The following is a 21,871-nucleotide window of genomic DNA, read 5'->3' on the forward strand; positions in this document are numbered from 1 at the left end:
GTCTGGAAACAAAGCCCTATGAAGAGAGACTGAAAGAACTGGGCATGTTTAGCCTGGAGAAGAGAAGATTGAGGGAGACTTGACAGCAGTCTTCAAATACTTAAAAGGTTGTCACACAGAGGAGGGCCAGGATCTCTTCTTGATCCTCCCCAGAGTGCAGGACACGGAATAACGGGCTCAAGTTAAAGGAAGCCAGATTCCGGCTGGACATCAGGATAAACTTCCTGACTGTTAGAGCAGTGCGACGGTGGAATCAGCTACCTAGGGAGGTTGTGGGCTCTCCCACACTAGAGGCAGCTGGACAACACTCTGTCAGGGATGCTTTAGGGTGGATTCCTGCATTGAGCAGGGGGTTGGACTCGATGGCCTTGTAGGCCCCTTCCAACTCTGCTATTCTATGATTCACTTCTGAAACTCACTTAAACGCTGGCACCTTCATGACTACGGATATAAAATGGAGCCTACTTTTGCTGCCCACATTTACCCAGTAATAAGCACCATTTCCTTGGGGAAAAGGATCACATATTTTTAAAGTAAAAATAACAATATGGGCCTCTGTAACCATGTAGATGCATGGCTGGCTGCCCCCCGTGACTCTCAAAACGCTTTTAAGAGGAAAGGGTACTGTGGTGAACAGTGTCAAAGTGGGGCTTAGGTTTTGACACTGGACCTGTTTGCTCTCCCCGCCCTTGCATCATCTACCCCCTTCCGGGTGGTCATTGCTGGACTGCAGGGCCCTGGGTTTCAGCCCCAACTGCAACGATGTCTAGGCCTCAGCTGCAGATGCTTCCCTTTGTTGGTGTGGGACTGCAGAGTCCAGGCTGGCTGTTTCCAATAATAATAAATAATAATAATAATAATAATAATAATAATAATAATAATTTATTTGTCACTTGAGGCTCAGGTGACCTCAGTGGCACGGAGTGCCTTCTACAAACTCTGGTTGGTGGCCCAGCTACGCCCCTATCTAGACAGGGATAACCTGGCTTCAGTTGTCCATGCTCAGGTATCCTCCAAGTTAGATTACTGCAATGCGCTCTACGTAGGGCTGCCTTTGAAGACGGCTCGGAAGCTGCAGCTCGTGCAAAATGCAGCGGCCAGATTGATTTCGGGAACCAGAAGGTTTGACCATATAACACCTGCTCTGGTCCGCTTGCACTGGCTGCCTGTATGTTTCCGAGCCCAATTCAAGGTGCTGGTTTTGACCTATAAAGCCTTACACGGCTTGGGACCACAATACCTGACGGAACGCCTCTCCCGACGTGAATATACCTGGTCACTACGTTCAACATCTAAGGTCCTCCTCCGGGTGCCTACTCCGAGAGAGGCTTGGAGTGTGGCAACAAGGGATAGGGCCTTTTTGGTGGTGGCCCCCAGACTATGGAATGATCTCCCTGACGAGGCTCGCCTGGCACCAACGCTGCTATCTTTCCGGCTCAGGTTAAGACTCTCCTCTTTGCCCAGGCATATGGCGGCACATTTTAATCACGCACATGTTTAGTTTTTTAACGGTTTTTAATGTTTTATGTGTGTATGTTCTGTGTTTTAGAATTTTAAATTTTGTATACTTATTTTTATCTCAACTTTAGAATTTCTGTAAACCGCCCAGAGAGCCCTGGCTATGGGAGCGGTACATAAGTGCAATAAATAAATAAAATAAAATAAAATAAAATAAAATATTTCTTACCCGCCTCTCCTTTGGATCAAAGGGGCGTGCTCCGCTCTGTTTGGGATCCCCGAATCCGAAGCGGAGTGGACTGATCTGGACCTCCTAAACCCATTTCTGGAGTGGGTTGGGAGAGGTCCAGATCGACCCAAAGTGGTTCGGAACGGTCCGAAGCTTAGGAGGCAGGGAGGTGGGGTAGGGGGGCTTACCTGGCTCCACCGTCGTGGTACGTGCTGCAGCTTCGACTGCTGCTGACGCCTAAGGCCTTAGGCGTCAGAGTCAGTCGAAGCCGCCGCACAGACAGTGGCGGCGGAGCCAGGTAAGTGGGGAAGGGGGGGCTTATTCAGACGCCATTTTGTCCCCCCTTCCCCACTTATCTGCTTCCGCTGTCCGCCACAGAGGCAGGTAAGTGCGGAAGGGGCCCCCCAAAATGGCGTCCGAATATCGATCCGGACCTCTGGATGTCGCTCTGGATCCGGTTCCAGAGCAGGTCGGGTGTGTGTGTCCGGATCGACCCAAACTAGTTTGAGCCCAATCTGGAAGGTACGGATCAGGATATGAAGCGGTTCGGGGGCGGGCCGGGCGTGCACAGGCCTTTTTTCCACAGCTCCAGCACTTGTTTGGACGTGTAGAAATGGGGGACTGCCCCGACTCTTAGAAAGCCAAGCCCCAAACAAAAGTGCGGCTGGTTCCAACCTAGAGATGCAACCTGCATCCTTTGGTGTGTTTTCCCTCCAAATCTGGAGAGCCGCTTGTACATAGGCAGCAGCGAACGAGCACCCTGAATCTGGCGACGGGTTTCCAAATAATTCTTGTCGAGCTAGGAAGAAGGAAAAACCCAAAGCAGTGATCGATTAGGCGATTGAGCCAATTGCTCAGAATGCAAGCGGAGATGCAAAAGCACGCGACAACGTAACACAGTCAGCTGGTCAGCATCAAATGGGGAACAACGAAGAACAACGGGCCGGCATCATACACAGCAGTAATCCAATCAATTTGAAACGGAAACAAGAACTCTAGCTATTGTGCATTGGCTACCACGCCAAATCCCCAGCTTTTAATCAGCAGCCTGATATTTTTCTGATTTTCTCAACGAAGTTCTGCTTCTTCTTGCTGTTTATTAACTACTGATATTTTACTATCGTTCTTTTCGTTGTCCATTATTTCTATTGTAAGCTGCTCCTTTTTTATAGAAATATAGAAATAGTAGAATAAACTGACTTGAGAAACGATCATTTCATAACTCTTATCCTCATGAAAATTACACATCCACTTAGGCACGTAAAAGTGACCCGAGCGTGCAATCACACTTCTTTGGAAAGCCGGATGTTTTCACAGAAATGATTGGGAGAGCTCCCACACTTCCCCGTTGGGCGCCTGGAATGCAGGTATCCGCGAACGAAGAGCTACTATGTTTCAATAGGGGAAAGAGAGCACATTGCGGTGATAAATGCAGCCAGCATTCAGCAAGACGGCTGTCACTTCTAACTTTCCAACATCGTGTTTTGCTTTCACTGGCACTCTTAAAAGTTTATCTTTTCGGTCTTTCGATTCGGAGCCTGGAAAACCCCTTGCTTCTCCTGCCCCCACCCCCACAATCCCTTTTCTTTTCCTGGTAACAAGCCTTCTTTAAATGTGCAGTCGTAATTTCATCCGGGAAAGACAATGAGGCCAAAATGTCACTTGGCCCAATCACAAACCCTTCTTTATCATGCCTCCTCCGCAAAGGTTGCCCCCAGAATTTGGTAGACTAAACAGAAAGGATGTGTAATAGCAAACACAAAAGGGTGAGAACAGATAGGGCATTGAGACCGGACGGCACTTAAAGTGGCCAGGCTGCCAACACCAGGAGTGGGGAGGCTAAATTAAGTCATTCTAGCAACTGCGGGGAAGGAGGCATAATCCTTCTCATAAATGTCCTCCATGTCCTCCAGCAATCCTTTGGATTTTGTGATTTTGGTCCAATGATTTTGGTCTAAACGACAGCTCACAACTTTTCCAACACTCTCTTGAGCCAACCTGGCGCCTTCTGGATGTTGGGACTACAGATCCCATCGCCCCAGGCAGCACAGCCACAGTTGGCCATGCTGGCTGAGGATGATGGAAAGTGGTTCCAATACATCCTGAAAGTGCCAGGTTGGGAAAGGCTGCTCTAGAGTAAGGGTGGTGAATGTGTGGCCTGCCAGATGTTGGGGGATCAACTCCCGTGAGCCTTAGCCTGCATAACCAATGATGAGCGATGGAGGGGGGTATTGTAGTCTGGGCTACCTTCATATTTGATCCAAAATCTGCAGAATGAGGTATTCAGGATGCGGAGTGGGCTGCTTGGCTGTGCATGTATTACACTGGTGTTAAAGCAACTGCACTGTCCACCTATTAGCTACTGAGTCAAGTAAAAAGTCTTGCTGAGCAGCTTGGGATCAGATTATCTGGCAGATCACCTTCTCCGATATAGACCTATGCGAGTAACTGGACAACCATCTGTCAGGGATGCTTTAGGGTGGATTCCTGCATTGAGCAGGGGGTTGGACTCGATGGCCTTGTAGGCCCCTTCCAACTCTGCTATTCTATGATTCTATGATTCTATTCAGATCCTCAGAGGAGGACTTGCTGGTTGTACCAAGACCTGCAGGTTGCCATCTCGCATCAACCTGCAAGCGGGCCTTTTGGTGGTGGTACCCAATGTATGGAATGACCTTTCCCCGGTATTCCGGAGATGCCAACTGGAGATGCCAACTAAAGGCCCATTTCTTGACCCAGCACTTCCCTAAGTGAGTGTGCTGCTCAGTCTGTTTGTTTGTAATTATGCATCGAAGTGGTTTTAATTTAATGTTTTATACAAATGCTTTAGCCATGTGTAGGTATTGTAACTGTATGTTAATGTCTATGATCATGTATTTTGTGAGATATTTTTAAATATGTTCAGCAGTACATAAATTTATTCAATAAATAAATTTACAGTCTTCTATTTGAGTCCATTTTAAAGATACAGAAGAACCAGAGGAAGGAAGAGAACAGGGCCCTTGAAGTTACCTCTCAACTGTTAGCACCTGGACAGCAGCCTGAACAGGTAGACATGGAGATCACCTGGTCACAGCCTTCCCCACTGTGGGGAGATGTATTGTACTTCTATTTAAATGATTTATAAATTTACACTTTTACATATAAATTAGCAGATGCAAATCTGTGTCCCCTTTTGTCCTCCTTTTAAGGATACATTTTCTCATTTTGGGGGGTGATGTGTAAGTGGTCAGGGACATAGTTAGAAGCAGGCTAAAACTGCATCTTACTCCAGATGCAAGGGGAAGACATTATTAAAAACAACAACCCAGACCTCTGATGTGCAACCATTTACTTTCTCTTATAGAAATGAATAATTGTTATTCACTTCAATGGGGGAAAAGGACAGCACTAAATATTAGGGATACTGTTGCAGTGAAGGCAAAACTTGCTCCCCACTCCTGACACCAGATGGTTCAACCCCCAAGAAGAATCCTATCGAACGTGGGGGGTGGAAAAACGTCTAGGGCAGAGCGCACAATGATTCATTCCAGGCCCCAGGTGTTTTCCAGCTCCCCTCCTCTTCCCCCCACCCCCCCGACCCATCCACACTCACGCAACGTATCAGAGGGCATTTTGCAAGCTGTCTTATCAACGGGAAATTCCAAGCAGTCATCACTCGGAAGAACACTAATTAAATGAAGAAATGTAGCACATCGCCTCTGGCCGTGATAGCGGCCTCACACTTTACACGGCAATTGCAGTTGCCATGGGTGCTCTGAAAGTTTCCTATCGCAAAACCTACGGAGTCTGGACAACAGGTGCACATCCTTAATCCCCTTTGCAATCGCAGCTGGGAGACGTGGACAATTCTGTCCATCACTCACACCGTGTGCTTACGGGAGAAACACTGGGGCTACACAAGGAGAAGACGATTGCTGGGTGAAAGCATGGATCGACCCCGAGACCTATATAAGCTAGCTTGCAGAAGCTACAGAAGATATTTAAGCTAGCTTACGGAAGTAAGACTAAAGACTAGAAAGGGAGAGAAAGAAGACTACCCTAACGTTTTCCAAGTTTTTTAATCTAAAAAATGTTTTTGAAGGGGCAGGGAGAGGAGAGTTTTGTGGGTGCTGGTGGAGGTCCATGTGGGTACTGCATTGGGGACTCCTACACACACACACACAGGGAGAGACAGAGAGAGGATATCGTAGAGTTGGAAAAAGTGCAGAAAAGGGCAACTAAAATTATTGAATAGCTGGAAGAACTCCTCTGTCAGGAAAGGCTACAACACCTGAGGCTGCTTAGCTTAGAAAAAGGGTGAGTAAGGGGAAACATGATAGAGGTGTACAAAATTATGTATGGTGTGGATAAAGTGGCTAGGGAGATTTTTTTCTTCCTCTTTCATAATATTAGAAACCAGGGTCATTGGTGGGAAACTCAGGACAGAAAAAAGGCCTTCTTCACATGGCACATAGCTAACTATGGAATTCACTTCCACAACATGTAGCAATGGCCACCACTTTGGATGGGTTTAAAAGGCGACGACAAATTCCTGGAGGATGAGGCTATCAATGGCTACTAGTCCTATTGACTATATGCTACCTCCAATAGCAGGGTCAGTATACCTATGTACACCAGCTCCTGGGGAACATGGGTAGGAGAGTGATGTTTCAGTCATGTGGGTTTCCAGTGTATGAACAGAATGCTCAGACTAGAATCCTTAGTCTGATCCAGCATGGCTCCTTACATTCTTAATGCACACACACACCCCATCACCAGTGGGGCCAAACTTCCATGAAATACAAGAGGTTTGTGACATTTCTCAAAGATCTCTTTCAGTTCCATGGCTTTCAGGCCCCAATATTTAGATTTGTTCCCCTTTGCTGTACCCATGTACACATATGTCAACTGAGGATAACATTTCATGCATCTGACAAAGTGGTGCTGAGTCCACAAAAGCTTATGCCGCAATAAGTTAAGTTAGACAAGGGATGGGCAATTGGTGGCCCTCCAGATGTTTTGGCCTACAGCTCCAATCATCACTTGCCAGTGTCGCCAAGCTTCCCACCTCTGCGTTAACCTTTAAGGTGCCACAAGACTGTTTTCTTTGCTAAGGCTATCATGTCCGGATTCAGTTTTAGGGGTTTATTTACATCAGGGATGGAAAATGTGTAGCCCTCCAGATGCTGTTGGAGTACAACTCCCATCATCCATGAGCATTGGCTATGCTGGTGGGAGCTGCAGTACAAATCTGGAAGGCCATGCATTCCCCACCCGTGATTTGCTCACTCGTTCTTCGATCTGGGGTAGCCCACAAATCAAAATGAATAAAGACAAGGAGATTGAGGCCACAGTCATTACATTCTCTGTATCTAACTAAAGCATCAGAGCTAGCCAAAACCATCTGAGTTGTGACTTCTTTTTGAAACGTGGCTTCTGGTGCCCAGCCCTGATAGAAACGGGAGGTTGGTGGAGAATGAGGAAGCTGCTTTATCCAAAACAAGGCAGAGGCATAAAATTACACAGGCCGTTCATGTCACATTGTTCTCATTCTCCGGTTGTTCAGAGAGTGCCAACATACTTAAGAGTGTCTCATCTCACACAACGGATGCCAAAGGATTGCGAAAATGGCATGAGGGAAACCCCTGCCATGACCAAACTGAAGGCCTGTTCTTGTCCAACATATAGGAATCCTGTGAGGATTCCAGATTTGCACAAGCCTTCCCACCAACTCATGTACAGAGTGATGGTGGGAAAGGAGCCAATTACCCATCACAAGCTCCTACTCCCAAAAGGACAAAAGAGGGCACTGATCTCCAAAAAATTGGTATATGCTAATTTATATGTATAGACACAATTTAGGAATAATTCATTTTAACAGAAATACATTTCCCCATAACGGGAAAGAGGTTCAACACCTCTGGAATAAGATATATAGATTAAAAATGGGATGGGGGGTAGCCTATCTTAAGAGATGGTGAGAGTTCACTACATTAACTCTCCTGTTCACAGGACAATTGCTGGAATGGCTTTTGCAAGGGGAAGAATGGCCCTCTCCGCGCTTCACAAAGCAGCAGCAGATGGAGAAAGCCCCGGATGTGTCGCTTCCCGCTAGGGACATATGAAGTTTGTAAAATCTGTTCCGTCTGTGTATTGTGGATTATCGGGCACCTTTCGTTCCGTTGTCCCCTTATTATGGAATCCCCCTCCCCAATTCCTTTAATTTGTTCAAATTCGCATTTGTACAAATTTGTTCTTGTGAAAATGCGCAAATCTGCTCCAATGCACATTTCCATACTTTAGCCTATGGGGAAATGCACATTTGTCAAAAAAAAAAAAATTCTTTGTTTTTTTTCTATGACTAAATTTGCAAAATAAATAAATAAATAAATATAAATCCAGAAAGTAGAAAAACCCAGACTGCAAGTGACTCGGGAATGGCCAGTTTCATACAAAGCTGAACTTATTTGATTCTGTTGCAGATTTCTCTGACATCTTTACTTCCTACCACAAGAGCAGTCTTAAAAGTCGTTTACAAAAAAAAAAATACTAATATCATACAAGGCCATCAAGTCCAATCCCCTGCTCAATGCAGGAATACCCTAAAGCATACCTGACAGAGGGTTGTCCAGCTGCCTCTTGAAGGCCTCTAGTGTGGGAGAGCCCACAACCTTCCTAGGTAACTGGTTCCATTGGCGTACAGCTCTAACAGTCAGGAAGTTTTTCCTGATGTCCAGCTGGAATCTGGCTTCCTGTAACTTGAGCCCGTTATTCCGTGTCCTGCACTCTGGGAGGATCGAGAAGAGATCCTGGCCCTCCTCTGTGTGACAACCTTTTAAGTATTTGAAGAGTGCTCTCATGTCTCCCCTCAATCTTCTCTTCTCTTATATCAATATAATATAATCTTATATTATATCGATAATATATATTATATTAATAATATAACAAGGACAAAAAACAGAGGATGCCTTCAAAGACAGTGCTGCCCTCTGCAGTCGAACATATGGCAGCCCTTGAAGTTGCTGGTGGTGGAAGATTACAGAAATATTATATTGTTTTATAGTGGTTTTTATTCATGTATTATTGTTTTACTTGTAAGCCTCCTCAGTAGGATTTTATCCGGAAAAGCAGGATATGATTGTAATAACCAAAGTCATAGAAAGTCCCTGCCCCTTCACAGTAGCCTCCAGTGGGTTTGGGAAGATTTCCTTTGTGCACCCCATTCAAGGATCGAGCCCAGTGTTTAGGACGTGAGGTGTTGAGCCACATGAGTTGCCTTTCAAGTATCCCCTTTAATTAGGCAAGGATAAAGGGGTTTTAAACAATGTCACTACAGATTCATTCTCCACATTAACCCCTGTCATAAAGCAGAACAGGGCAATCAGTAAGAAATGAAGAAGCAGGAGTTTGGTTTTAAGTTCATTTGTTACACTCATTGCTTTTGAACAAAGTCATCCTTGTGGACCCTAAACCACCAAAAAGAACAAAAGTCAAGGTCATGATAGCAATGTATCAGACAGAAAGAGAGAGCGAGAGAGAGAGAGAGAAGATGCATGTGTACAGAGGGAGAGGCCAAAATGTAGTGTGATCACCCAATGGAACATCAGAAGAGCCCTGCTGGATCAGACCAAGGGTTCATCTGTTACATCAGGGCTTCTAACACATCTAGTCCAGCACTCTGTTCACAGTGGCCAACCAGCCATCGGCCAGGGACCACAAGGCAGGACATGGTGCAACAGCACCCTCCCACCCATGTTCCTCAGCAACTGGTGCACACAGGCTTACTGCCTCAAATACTGGAGATAGCACAATGGAGTTACTGGGCATGCATACAGAAGACCACCAACCCTTCAATCTGAATCTCCCACCACTCTCCAGCAACACACCTGTTGATACCCACCCTATGACTACTCAGAAGTCCCACTGAGTTCAACTGGGTTTATTCCCATGTACATGTGTATAGGATTACAGCCTAAGGTGCTTTAGAAGTGATAAAATAGTTAATCCAGATAGCCCCTTTGACACAGCTGGATTATAACCAAGTCCCTGAAATGTAGAGCCCTTGGTTCTGTATTCAAAAGACCCAACACAAAAGGAGAATCCCCATTTCACCCTTCATTATGCTTGCTCCATTTGACATTTTGACTTAGCCTTCTCTTCTGAGCTCCCCATACCCTTCCCCACCTTATCATTCTGCCTTAACATCCCAATATATCACTGCCCCTGACCTTCACTCTATCCGATTCTCAATCGTCCAAAGACTCTAAGTCGCCCTTTATGGCTAGGACCCCTTTAAAATACCATCTTCTTTAGAAGACTTTATCTTAACCCCATCTCTAACCCGAAACAAAAAACAAATACACATACGTGCATTTGCTCAAATTTAGCCCTTCGAATTCATTCTTCCTGTTATCACCCTCATTGTCAAAATTAAGATCATAAGCTCCTTGAGGCAAGGACCTACCTGTCTGACTTGTGAAATTTGTTTTTGTGAAGTGTCTTGATGGTGCTGGATTTTGACCTAGAAATCCCTAAAAAAGCTAGGCTTGAAGTTTGCTTCTTCCATGATGCCTCATTGAAAATTCTCAAGACTTGCCATTCACACAAGAAGACTTTGATCGGACCGTGTCCCTTCAAACAGGAGAAGCTTCGGCTACAGGAATTGGGGCTGTTAAGACAAGATGCTAACCCACAATGAATGGTTTTTTAAAACCACGAGTTAGTTGAACCATGGGGTAGCGTGTTGTCTGAACATCTGCAGGGTGGCTTGTTAGCTACCCAACAACAAACTATGGGATCTCAAGGTACCTGGTTTGAGAAAATAAGCCATGCTATATGGTTAACAAGCCAGCCTGCAGACATTCAGACACCATGCTAATCACGGTTCAACAAAGAACCCACACTCAACTGCTGAGTGTGGGTTAGCACCTTGTCTGAACAGCCCCATTAAGTTAGCTAGGAAAGAATGTTACTTTCTGCAAAGAATGTTACTTTCTGTTGCTATGAACAGCCACTGCGCTTTTCATAGAAATGGCAGAATTTGTCGTTCTTGCATTTCAGTCTCTCATGCCCACTGTTTACAATTTTATCTCCTATACCCATGTATATATCTGCCAACTGAGGATACTGTTCATCAGTCTGAAGACACAGGCTCTGCTAGAGGTTTTTGTCATAATAAATGTATTAGTGCCACAAAAATCCCCGTTGCTTTTGCTGTAAACACAGCTATAGTTACAGTATAAGTAGAGTAGTTAGAATAGAGGGAAGCAACGATAAAAAGAATCCATGCACTCAAACCCAGTTACGATGTGCTGGAAGAATCCATCTGGCAGATAAAATGGCCATCTCTCACAAGACATCACTTGATTAGTAATGCTCCTGATATGAATTGGCTTTTAACATCCAGCCATTATACCAAAACGGAATCTAGACGATAGCAGTCATTAAATTGTGTTTCACTGACTCAAGATCAAGCAAGTGAAAAGCTGAGTCACAAAGTTAAAACATCTCTGCAGAACCAGATAAATATCTTCATTGTGTTGTACTATATACAGACTATTGTCATTTTTATTTTATTTTTGGCTTGCTACAAGGATGTTTTGCATAGCAAGCATATTCACCAAACCACTCTCAAACACAAGAGTATAATGTTCTAGCAGCTTGAACTATAAACCAGTTCTGCCCCCCCCTTCCCAATCCATTTCTGATTTGAAACAGAATATTTGTGGCATTCAATTCAAATTTAGTCTTTGGAGATGACTACATTTGCGGATGGAACTGACTCTTCAAATTGGTATTTATTTAGAATTTTATACAGCACATTTCAAGTTGCTTTCATTTATAACTGGGATCATAATCCTGCCTTCCCAGATTGATATGCCCCTTCCCTCTTTGTTTGGCGGCTTCATAGTTTTTGCACATTTTCCCACCATTCTGAAAGGCTGAAATGCTTCTCCTGAATCTCTCCTGGGAGTAAGAGCATTAAGCTAAAATATGCTGGTATTTGGGCCCCTGCCCATCACTGCAAAATGGTCCCCAAGAACAATTCTGAAATTTAATTCAAAACTTGGGTGAAGGAAGTATGACACCCCTGATATATACCAACTCAGTAATTCATACAATAATCCAGTAAGGCAGGTTAGCACCACCCCATATTGCAGAGAGAGGGGACAAAGTTGAAGGACTATCAAAAGGCTACCAAGCAACTTTGTGGAGGTAAGATATGAGCTGGAGACTTTCAGAGGGTCAAACTCCCAGTAAGTAAAATACACCAGCTCTTATTTGAATGGGGAAAGTGGTACGATAAAACATGGCATGGATCCCTTCTAAAAGTTGGAGGACATTGTTTTGCCAGGTTCTCATCCATTTTAGCCACAAAACTCAATGTTTATTTCTTTAATTTGTACCCTACCTTTCTACCAAAAAATGGTACTCAACGTTGGATGTCAAACATTTGAAATGTGAAGTTAACATTTATTTCACCAAAGCAGTCTTTAACTTGTTCATAAATGATCTGGAGTTGGTCAGTGACGCCAAATTGTTTAAGTTGGTCAGAATAAAAGGGACAGCAAAGAGATCAAAAAGGATCTCTCCAAACTAAGAGATTGGGCATTTTAATGGGAAATGCTATTCTACGAAAGCAAATGTGGAATGATGCATATGAGGGGAAAGAGTCCTAATTTCATATGGACTCAGATGGGATCAGAGCTTAACTAAGAAACATCTTGAGGTTATGCAGAACAGTTTGATGAGAAAGCCCAGTGGATGGCTGCTGCGAAGAAGGCAAAATCTATGCTGGGGATCGTTAGAAAAGGAATAAAAAATACAACTGCCAATGTCATGTCTTTATACACATCTATGGCACCTGAAGGAAGATAGATGCTTTTGAACTGGGGTGTTGGAGGAAAATTCTGAGAGTGTCTTGAACTGCAAGAAGATCAAACCAGTCCATACTCCAGGAAATAAAGCCAGACTGCTCACTTGAGGGAATGGTATTAAAGGCAAAACTGAAGTACTTTGGCCACATAATGAGAAGACAGGATACCCTGGAGAAGAGGCTGATGCTAGGGAAAGTGGAAGGCAAAAGGAAGAGGGGCCGACCAAGGGCAAGATGGATGGATGATATTCTGGAGGTGACGGACTTGACTTTGGGGGAGCTAGGGGTGGCGACAGCCGACAGAAAGCTCTAGCGTGGGCTGGTCCATGAAGTCACGAAGAGTCGGAAGCGACTGAACGAATAAACAACAAATGGCACCTGAAGTACTCTGTACAGTTCTGATCACTGCATCTCAAAAAGGATGTTGTAAAGCTGGAAAAGGTGTAGGAAAGGGCAACCAAAATGATCAAGGGGCAGAAGCAAGTGAGAGAAGTTTACAGCATTTGGGGCTTTTTTTTTTTTTTACTTAGAAAAAATGCAAGTAAGGGGTGACTTGATAGAGGCATATCAAATGATGCATGGTGTGGAGGAACTAGATACAAAGAAGTTTTACTTCTACTCCTAATACTAAAGCCCAGGGTCATCCAGTGAAGCTGAATGATGGGAGATTCAGGACAGACAAAAGGTAGTACCTTTCCACACCGCGCATGGCTTTATAACCCAACCTCTGATTTCCAGCATCTATTATTTTATTTATTTATTTATTTATTTAATTAATTAATTACATTTATATACCGCCCCACAGCCAAAGCTCTCTGGGTGGTTTACAACAATTAAAAATAGTAAACATTAAAAGTATACAAAAATTTAAAAAACATAAAAACAGTATAAAAACAACAGTATCCATTATTAGTTATTGGGACTTGAAGACAGCAGAAAATTCTACAGAGAGGGGAAAAGGTCCTAGAACATCAGTAACTTTGTGGTTTTGAAAAACCAATCGAGACTCATCTCTAAGTTTCTCAGGGACAGTAAGCCCACTTATTAGCCATTAAATAATGCTGATCAGGCCTGCAATTTTTGCCCCTGATGTAACAGTGCTATGATGTGAGACAATCTTTGCTTTGCTTTAAAGCAAGGATGGCCTGGTTCTGTATTCGATGGGTAATACATGCTCTAGTCTAGGATGATAAAGAACATAGGAAGTAGTCTTATGTCAGTCCATCTAGTGAAATATTGTCTACACTGATCGATGGCGGCTCTCCAGGGTTTTAGACTGGGGTCTTCCCCGACCCTAACTAGGAATTGAACCCGGGACTTTTTTGCATGCAAAGCATGTGCTCTACCACTGCGCTAAGGCCCAGAGCTGCATTTTGTCATTCAAATTGGCTCCTTCACAAGTGGTTAATGTTCCACCTGATGCAAAACAGCATGTGCCTTCTCCTTGTCTTGTCTTCTGGGTCGTAAAGATTGCTCTAACTCTGGAAGGGAGCAAAATGTATAGCATCCAGGCAAATGGATTCCCAAAATAGTTTGCTATTACCAAAGAGCTGGTAGCATTAGTCAGCATTTGTGAACCGCCCAGAGAGCTTCGGCTATTGGGCGGTATAGAAATGCAATAAATAAATAAATAAAAATTCTTTGGCAATCATCTGATGACTGCAGAGGTAATTTAATGCCACTAGAGCCAAAACAGCCTTCAGGCAACTGCCAAGGCTGGATGCTTAAGGGCACAACTGTTTGGGGAAGTGCAACTATATTCTGGGAAGAGTGCTTTCGAACCGACAGAAGAATGGCAAGAGTTTTATTTACTCAGTTACAAAATGGTAGAAGAGCAAGAGGGTCTGAGACATCCGGACAGTAGAAACATGCCGCCATAGCATGGGATAAGATACTGGGAATGGACATTGGTGGTGTGTTAGAAAAAAATAACTTCCTAACATACTTCCTAAGTGTTGTGATTGGCTTTTAACATACCTGATGGCCAAAAAGGAGATTATAATAAATACTAAATCTATAAAGAATGTGGTACCCAGGCTCCCTCACTGCAAACTCAACACTAGATTTGCAGTCCATTTGTGGGCCCAATTCAAAGTGATGATTATGACTTTTAAAGCCCTAAATTGTCAGGGACCAGCATACTTGAAGAACAACTTTTTCCTATACGAGCCTGACTGAACGTTAAAATCCTCTGCTGACCTGACAACATCTGAGTTGCATTTGGTAAAGATGAGGGTGTATAGCTAGGGCTGGACATTGCACACAAACTCTTGAGTTTCAACAGGTGCTGAGTACCTTTCTTGCACAGCATTTTTCTTAGAAGTCATTAAAATACCATAGGGCTGGCAGGGCAAGGTTTCAGTCACTAGGATGCTAGTTGGCCATCCCTGCTTTAAGGAACACAAGATCCTCAGCTGCTGGACAAAGTTTGTTTGTGAGGGGAAAACAGATCCGGAACATAAGGATTAACCAAGTGCTGCACCCAACAGCTTAATAAAACAATGCAGAGAGGTGCTTACGCCTCATTAAAAAGCCGACTGTTATAAAAGCCCAATTTTTTTCATAACAGAAGCCAAACACATTTTTGAAAGGAATCTGCTACCCTATGTATAAATATCTTGTCAACAGCCTGCAGGGCCATCATTTCTGTAAACATTAACATGTATCGTTTGTCTGCTGACAAATGAACTAACACAGGAAATGAAATACATAAACTGGCGGATAATTTACAGTAAGATGTCAGATGAATGGCTTTAGGCTTCCAAATCCACCCAGACTATTCGGAAGCCAGCAGGAACTGCAAAAATTCTGCCAAAGAAAAGAACCAGGAAAGGGTCCATTTGGACTGCACACTTCTGTAGAATCCTTGTGGCCGTTTACCTGGCAACTAAAAATAATAATCTAAATCTAGAGTTGAGTGTTAGTGTATTGGCTAAGATGGTAGTTCTGAAGCTTTTTTTTTCATGAACCAATTGCTCAATGTCTCAGCGGACCACTTTTGTTTGTTTGTTCTACAAATCAAAGCACATACGTAGCTCTTATTCTACTAACCGTAGTCTTGCTTTTCTAATGCAATGGTTGTGCCTGCTTTTGTGAGCAAAGTACTGTGAAATCAGGTGCAATGTTTGTCAGCCTTCATCTCAAGTCAGGTTTGGCATCCAACCTGCTTCTGTATTTGACTTGAGGGCAGCAAGAGATGAAAATCGAGTCATGCACAAGTTATATGTCCTTGTCTAAATGCCCTTGATCACTGTCAAGCAATAAGTTAAATGCAGGACCAAGTACAGATATTCTTGATGGTTCTGCAACCTTTCCAGACTGGGTGAACGGAGCTCATGGACTAGTTTGAGAAACTCCAAGCTAGGAGACTAAACAGAACTAAGACGTGGTTCAAATCTCACCTTTGCAATGAGCTCACTGAGCAGCTTTGGCAAATTCATCGTGCTTCAGCCTCAATCCCGCTTCTGTTATATGGGGACAGTTTACATATGCCTTAAAGCAGGGGTGCAAAAAGTGCCCCCTGCAGGTTACAAGTGCCCCCCAAGCCCTGCCTGGCAGTTCCCCAGCATCTGTGGCCAGCAAAAGAAAAGGGAGGAAAAATGCTCTAGGAAGAGGCTCTATGGTTCCTGCCATAGACACCTCATTTCTAGAGCATCAAGGGAAGCAGTACTCAAAGGTTCCTGCCTGCTTCCTAGGACACTTTAGGCCTAAACAGTGGCTTAAAGGATTACTAAAATTGACAACCAACAAAGCATGAAATATAATATACCTTACATATAGTTCCTCCTTATTCCCAACTCCAACATGTCCAGCTGGTGACCACTTTCCGTTTTTTTAGGTACCATATAAAAGTTGGTTTTATTTGCTCAAGCCTTTAAGAGAGCATAATTGTACTGCTTGTGACACAGATAATGCTCTGCAGCTGATTTTAATTGTCTTAATTGTCAAGTGTTTTATTTTATTCGTTTTAATCTCCTGTAAGATGCTTTAGAGCTCCTAGAATTGAAAAGGCAGGACATGTATCTTTAAAATAAATAAATATGCTAAGCATTATCATTAAATTCTCCACATTCCCTTCTAGCTTAACCAACAACATAATCTTGGGAAGAGAGGTGTGAATGGGAGCCATGGAATCATCAATTAAGAGCTCTTAGGGGCTTTTAGAGTATGCATGGAAGGAAATGACAAGACCTTACCCTAAAAAAGACGAAGATGGAGCACCTAACCACAGAGCCGAGAGCAACGCTGAGAACTAGCTCGGAAGGAAGGTGCCACCGGCTCTGCTGAGCAACTGCCTCTTTTTGGCTCTTCCTCAACTACTGCTTAGCAACAGGTTTTCCATCAGATTTTTATTTTGTTTAAAAAAGAGATGAAGCATATTTAAAAGAATTTGGTAAATTATTTTAATTCAAAATGACCCAACGCAAAACCTTACATTACAAAAGGGAGAACGAAATAGGTTACGATATTGCTAACACACAAAGAGCTGTGTGGAAGATAAGAATAGCGGGCAAAACAGTATGTCATCCTTCCCCACAGTGAGATTTCCGATAGCTCACCTTATCAAGTTAGACCTGGATTTCAAATTTCCTTAGTCTACCTTCCATTAAAAGAAAACCCTGGCAAGCAGGTAATGAATCCACAGCGAAAGTCTCCATCGCAAGCCCTACTGAAATGGACAGAGCTTGCCACAGCAGAAGAACCACTATTTTGCTTCATGGGAGCTTTTGTAGGCAAAGTTTGTGGCCAACTGTATTCTCAATCATTTGACCCTAGTGCAAATAAAATGCAAGCACCCTGGAAACCATGATTTGTGAACCAGGACCTAGCCTCGGGAACTCTGCTTTCCTCTCTATTGGGCACAATTTCTTCCTCCCTTCTGTTATTAGCTTTAACCATGGTTTAGTATTACATCTGTACTACTGCTAACTGTGGTTATTGCTAAACCAAGATTTCTCTTAACCAGGATTTGAAATGGGTTTGGGAATCCTGGTTGCTGTAGATGTAAAAATAAGCCCTTGTTAAGGCGGGGGATACACACGAGAAATCCATGGTATGAGTGGAGAGGAAGTGCATATTCTTATGGCTGGCTCTAGATTTACAAGCCACCATTTGCAGGGAGACAGAGTCACTCGCACATTGGGTCTTATTCCTCTTTGTCCATACAAAGTACCAAATACTAACAAATACAGAATTACTGTGTCTTCATGCTGTCCCAAGGAGGGCAAAGTTGTTCCTAGCACGAGTAATGAATTAAGCAAAAACAAAAACAAAAAACCCCAATCCAAACAGAAGCCTTTGGAATTAACAAATATGGTCTCTAATATTGTAAATAGATTAGAAATATGGTAATTAAATAATCTAAAAGAACACACACTCTGCTGTACATTTATAAACAGGAATATTTACAAACTCTGGTTTTGTTTTCAATAGAATGAGGTTTGTGGTTTGCTAATGATCATCATTTTGTCCGTTTCTTTGGTGCGTTTGCCAATTTGTGTATGCTTTGTTTTTTTTAAAAAAAAAATGGTTTAAAAGTTAAAAAAAATATTCAAGAAATGGTAACAGGTCTGGGATAGATGCTCTTGTCTTTTTGGATTAAACCCAAACATTTAATGGAAACTTCCCATCATTTTCTAGCTGTAAAACTAAAATACATCAACATCTTTCCCTTCCAATTCTCAGTCCGATAAAGAAGTTATGTTCGCTCAAATAGGTAAAAATCTACCGCACTGCTTCATCCAGTCATGCCTGCGTGGAGGTATTCACACAGGAAATTCTCCCCTTTGGCCCAATTCAACATAGTACATATGCTATGGAATTCCCTCAGCATTAAAAATAAAATAAAATAAAGCAAAGCAAAGAGGATAGACTACTCAGTTACTTAATAATTCAAGAGCTTAATGTTCTACAGAATTGGGACCCAAAGTTCTCCCTTCTCCCATTTCCTTAAAGTTTACTGAAAGGAAGGCTCTCAAAGTGGGTCCAGGGAATTTCATTTTCTGACCTAACGTGAACTTCATAAAAGTGTGTCGATTCAAAACATGGGGGAAACACAAAAACAAAACCTCAAACAAATAAATAAATGGAATTATACATTTCATTAAATAGCACTTCTGTTATCAGCAAGACATTTATATATTTTTTTAAAGTCACAGCAGCAAGACAGAATAAAATTCACCTTACAATGGATCCCTGAACCAGTAGAGACAACTAGGCTGTTAAGAATGCACTATCACTTTTTTTTTTTAAAAAAAAAAGAACGTCAACCAAACTGATTCCGACCTTCAACTCTATTGTGTCAACTCACCACACGTAAGCACGACTAACTTCCTCTGGTTTGGGGGTCTTAGATACCAAAGAACCTAAAAATCAGAAAAGATTGACCATTGGAGGGCTTTTTGAACTTTTCTTGGATCAAAACTTAACAGTAGCTAAGCTACTAGAAAATACGGGCCTTGTTCTCCAAAGCATGTAAAATCCTTGCATTCACTATAGCAAATCACACACTTGACTTGACTATGGCTACAGTTAATGGGGGGACAGGGACTAGTTGGCCATTCAATTACTGTTCTTCAGCAAACACCACACTTTCGTCTGGCAACTACTTAAGTAGAAGGGATGCTTGATGAAAGGGAAAAAAGCCACTAGTCCGTTACCTTATGCTGCTGAGTCATGAATCTGTTGCTTGCTTGCTTAACCGAGGGCTAACAGAGCAAAACGCCATCCTTACTATCATAGTTCCTTGTAGGCCCTTAACAGCAATAGGAGTGATGCTTATGAAAATGGGTACCACTGCTGCTCTCACGAATTATCAGTTAAGAAGTGGAATTGATCCCAAATTACCTGCCTCCTGTTTGCCCTTCAAGAAAGTAGGGGAAGGGCTGTGCTTGAAAACTGGCAACAGTTCAGCGAGAGAGAACAGTATTCCCCTAATATAATCTGTGTCAAATTTGAGATTGAATAAAAAAGCTCCAGGTCTCAAAATCATGGCAGAGCTTGATAAAGCCACTGAAATATAAAGAGGACAACTGTCAGAAACCAATTTGTGATCATCTCAACATCCGTCAATGAACAGGCTTTATCGACAATACCCATAGCAGTCGATGTGATCAATATAATAATATACCAGTTTCAAGCTAAAAAGCACAAACTGGGCTTTTGCAAGATGTTTGCTCAGATGACTATTTCCTTGCTAGTGAGAAACTCTCGTTAGAGTGAGGTTGTAATTCTCAGAGACCAAAAGGGGCCAGGACCAATGCGAATTTTGTGATGGTTATGATCAATAATTAATGCTTCAATATACCTCTGAAAGTAAATTGTATACACAGGGTTCACATTCAGATCTGAGAACTTTAGATGTCAGTTTTGCTCAGATCTGCTGTAGGCAAGAGGCGAGTGTGCGCATGAGTATGTGTGTTCAATTGACATTTGCAGGATTTTTTTTTTTTTTTTGAGAGAGAGAGTGGATTTCACATGGTCCATATGAGCAAGGTAGAAGTTTGGATCAACCCAACCTTAATATCAACCAAGCTGAAAACATAAGAGTAAATTACGGAGCCCCTTTTAAAAAGATTAAAAACAAATTGCTAGCTCAGAAACTGGTCTTTACAGCACAAATTGGCCTCTTGCATGGGAAAGTCAAATATGAGACACAACAGTTCAAATTAGATGTCTTTGAAATTTGGGAGGGGATAACAAAAAATAATAGAGCAGCAATTCCAATAGTAACAAACATCATGTTGAGGCCAGGGTAGGAATGTGTGAAAGTCACATGTGGATGAAGAAAATATAAATTGAAAAAAAAAATTGTATGTGAAGCACTATATGAAAAACAGGATGTGTTTGCTTTGAAATTAGATTTGTTTTTTTGTTAATGCTTTTAGAGAGAGAGAAATACACAGAGACCACAGAGGCATCTGAGCAGTGTAAAACTTAATTACAAACAGCAATCCATGTACTGGCATCAAAGGGGGATAAGACATATGGACATCTGAACTACAATAATTATGTTAAAAATCGAACTTGTACTTAAAAATAATAATGATAATAATAATAATGAAGGTGGCAATGTTTCCAAAGAGTTGCCATGTTTATAGTAAACTCCGAACACCCTAGTTACAAGCCTGAGCTATGATTCTGAGAAAAGCTCCGTACGGGCAGAAAATTGTGTCCATATGGAATCCAATCAATTGCCAGAACACTTTACGGGGCATAAGTGGTGCCCATGTTGGTCCTTTGTACAGGAGCAGTGCTAGTGGGTTTAATTCACCAAGCACTGTTGCCATGCAGCCCCCACCCCCCGCCCATTTCAGAGGGATTGCTTAGGTTTCTCCATGAATAGAGGAACACAACAGCACCTGGTGGATTTCTCCCTTATGTCTCCTGCCTTTATTTTGTTTAGCATTCACTCAGCCATCTCACAGTATTACACATGCTACAGGGGGTGAGGGTGGGGGGAAGGCTTCCTTTGAACAAGTGACGTTCCTTCTTCATTCAGATGTTGCAAGTTTTAGTTTTTAAAAATGATGCTTAAAAAACAAAACAAAAACATCCCTTGCAAAAAATTAAACCCAAACCCACAAGTGTAAAGTTGTATAGAAAGCTTGGATTTTGTAAACTTGGACCAAGAAATCAAAAAATTAAGACCTTCTAACATTTGGTATAAAACACCCCTCCGCCCAAAGGAATTGTATACCTGCCTTCTGACTTCTCGGAAAAAACAAAAAATCAGAAATTGCATAGGATATACGTTGTGCAAGGTGACCAGCCTTTGAAAGGTATCTGGAATATAAACTAATCTTGCTTATTGTCCCAATCTTTTGAGAAATGTCAGATGTCATCAAATTTGTGTTTTAAGTAGTCTTTCATGACCTTGGCAATTGGTAGTTCATCAAGTAGTTTGAGGTTTTGAAGGCCTATACACTGGCGGATTTTAATTCGGCATAGATCTTGCAAGTTCCGGGGCTGTCCTAAAAAGGAGACAAAAGTATTAGAATATCATTAAAACAATATTGACATGAGCAAGAAAAGAGAGAGAGAGAGAGAGAGAGAGAGAGAGAGAGAGAGAGAGAGAGATGAAGCAGACAAGTAGAAGCCCTCTTCTCCTACACTATGAAATGGAACAGATAATTGTTTAATGGGAAAAATGTCAGTTTTCAGTCAAGCTGCCTTAAATCAGACTATTAGCAGCAGGTCTCAGGAAGCTATTTTATAGCCCTGCAACTTGGCAGTCTTTTAAGTGGGGATGCTAGGAAGTGAACCTAGGGCCTTCTGTATGCAAATGATGTGCTCTGTCCAAAATGTCAAAAAACAAGTTTAAACGA

The 21,871-nt window shown here is 42.5% G+C and overlaps 1 protein-coding gene across 2 annotated transcripts in view; it reads right to left on the reverse strand.

Annotated features, from left to right (window-relative positions):
- Window positions 1–18,803: 18,803 nt before the first annotated feature.
- Window positions 18,804–21,871, reverse strand: part of ASB7 (ankyrin repeat and SOCS box containing 7) — a 37,719-nt gene continuing 34,651 nt past the window's right edge. For both annotated transcript variants that reach the window (XM_063142181.1, XM_063142182.1), the window contains one exon: window positions 18,804–21,517. In XM_063142181.1, coding sequence (XP_062998251.1) covers window positions 21,378–21,517 — 140 coding nt within the window. In that variant the 3' untranslated portion in view covers window positions 18,804–21,377. The remainder of the gene's footprint in view (window positions 21,518–21,871) is intronic.

Source organism: Elgaria multicarinata, chromosome 16 (genome assembly GCF_023053635.1).
Source record: "Elgaria multicarinata webbii isolate HBS135686 ecotype San Diego chromosome 16, rElgMul1.1.pri, whole genome shotgun sequence".
In the NCBI taxonomy this organism is placed as follows: domain Eukaryota; kingdom Metazoa; phylum Chordata; class Lepidosauria; order Squamata; family Anguidae; genus Elgaria; species Elgaria multicarinata.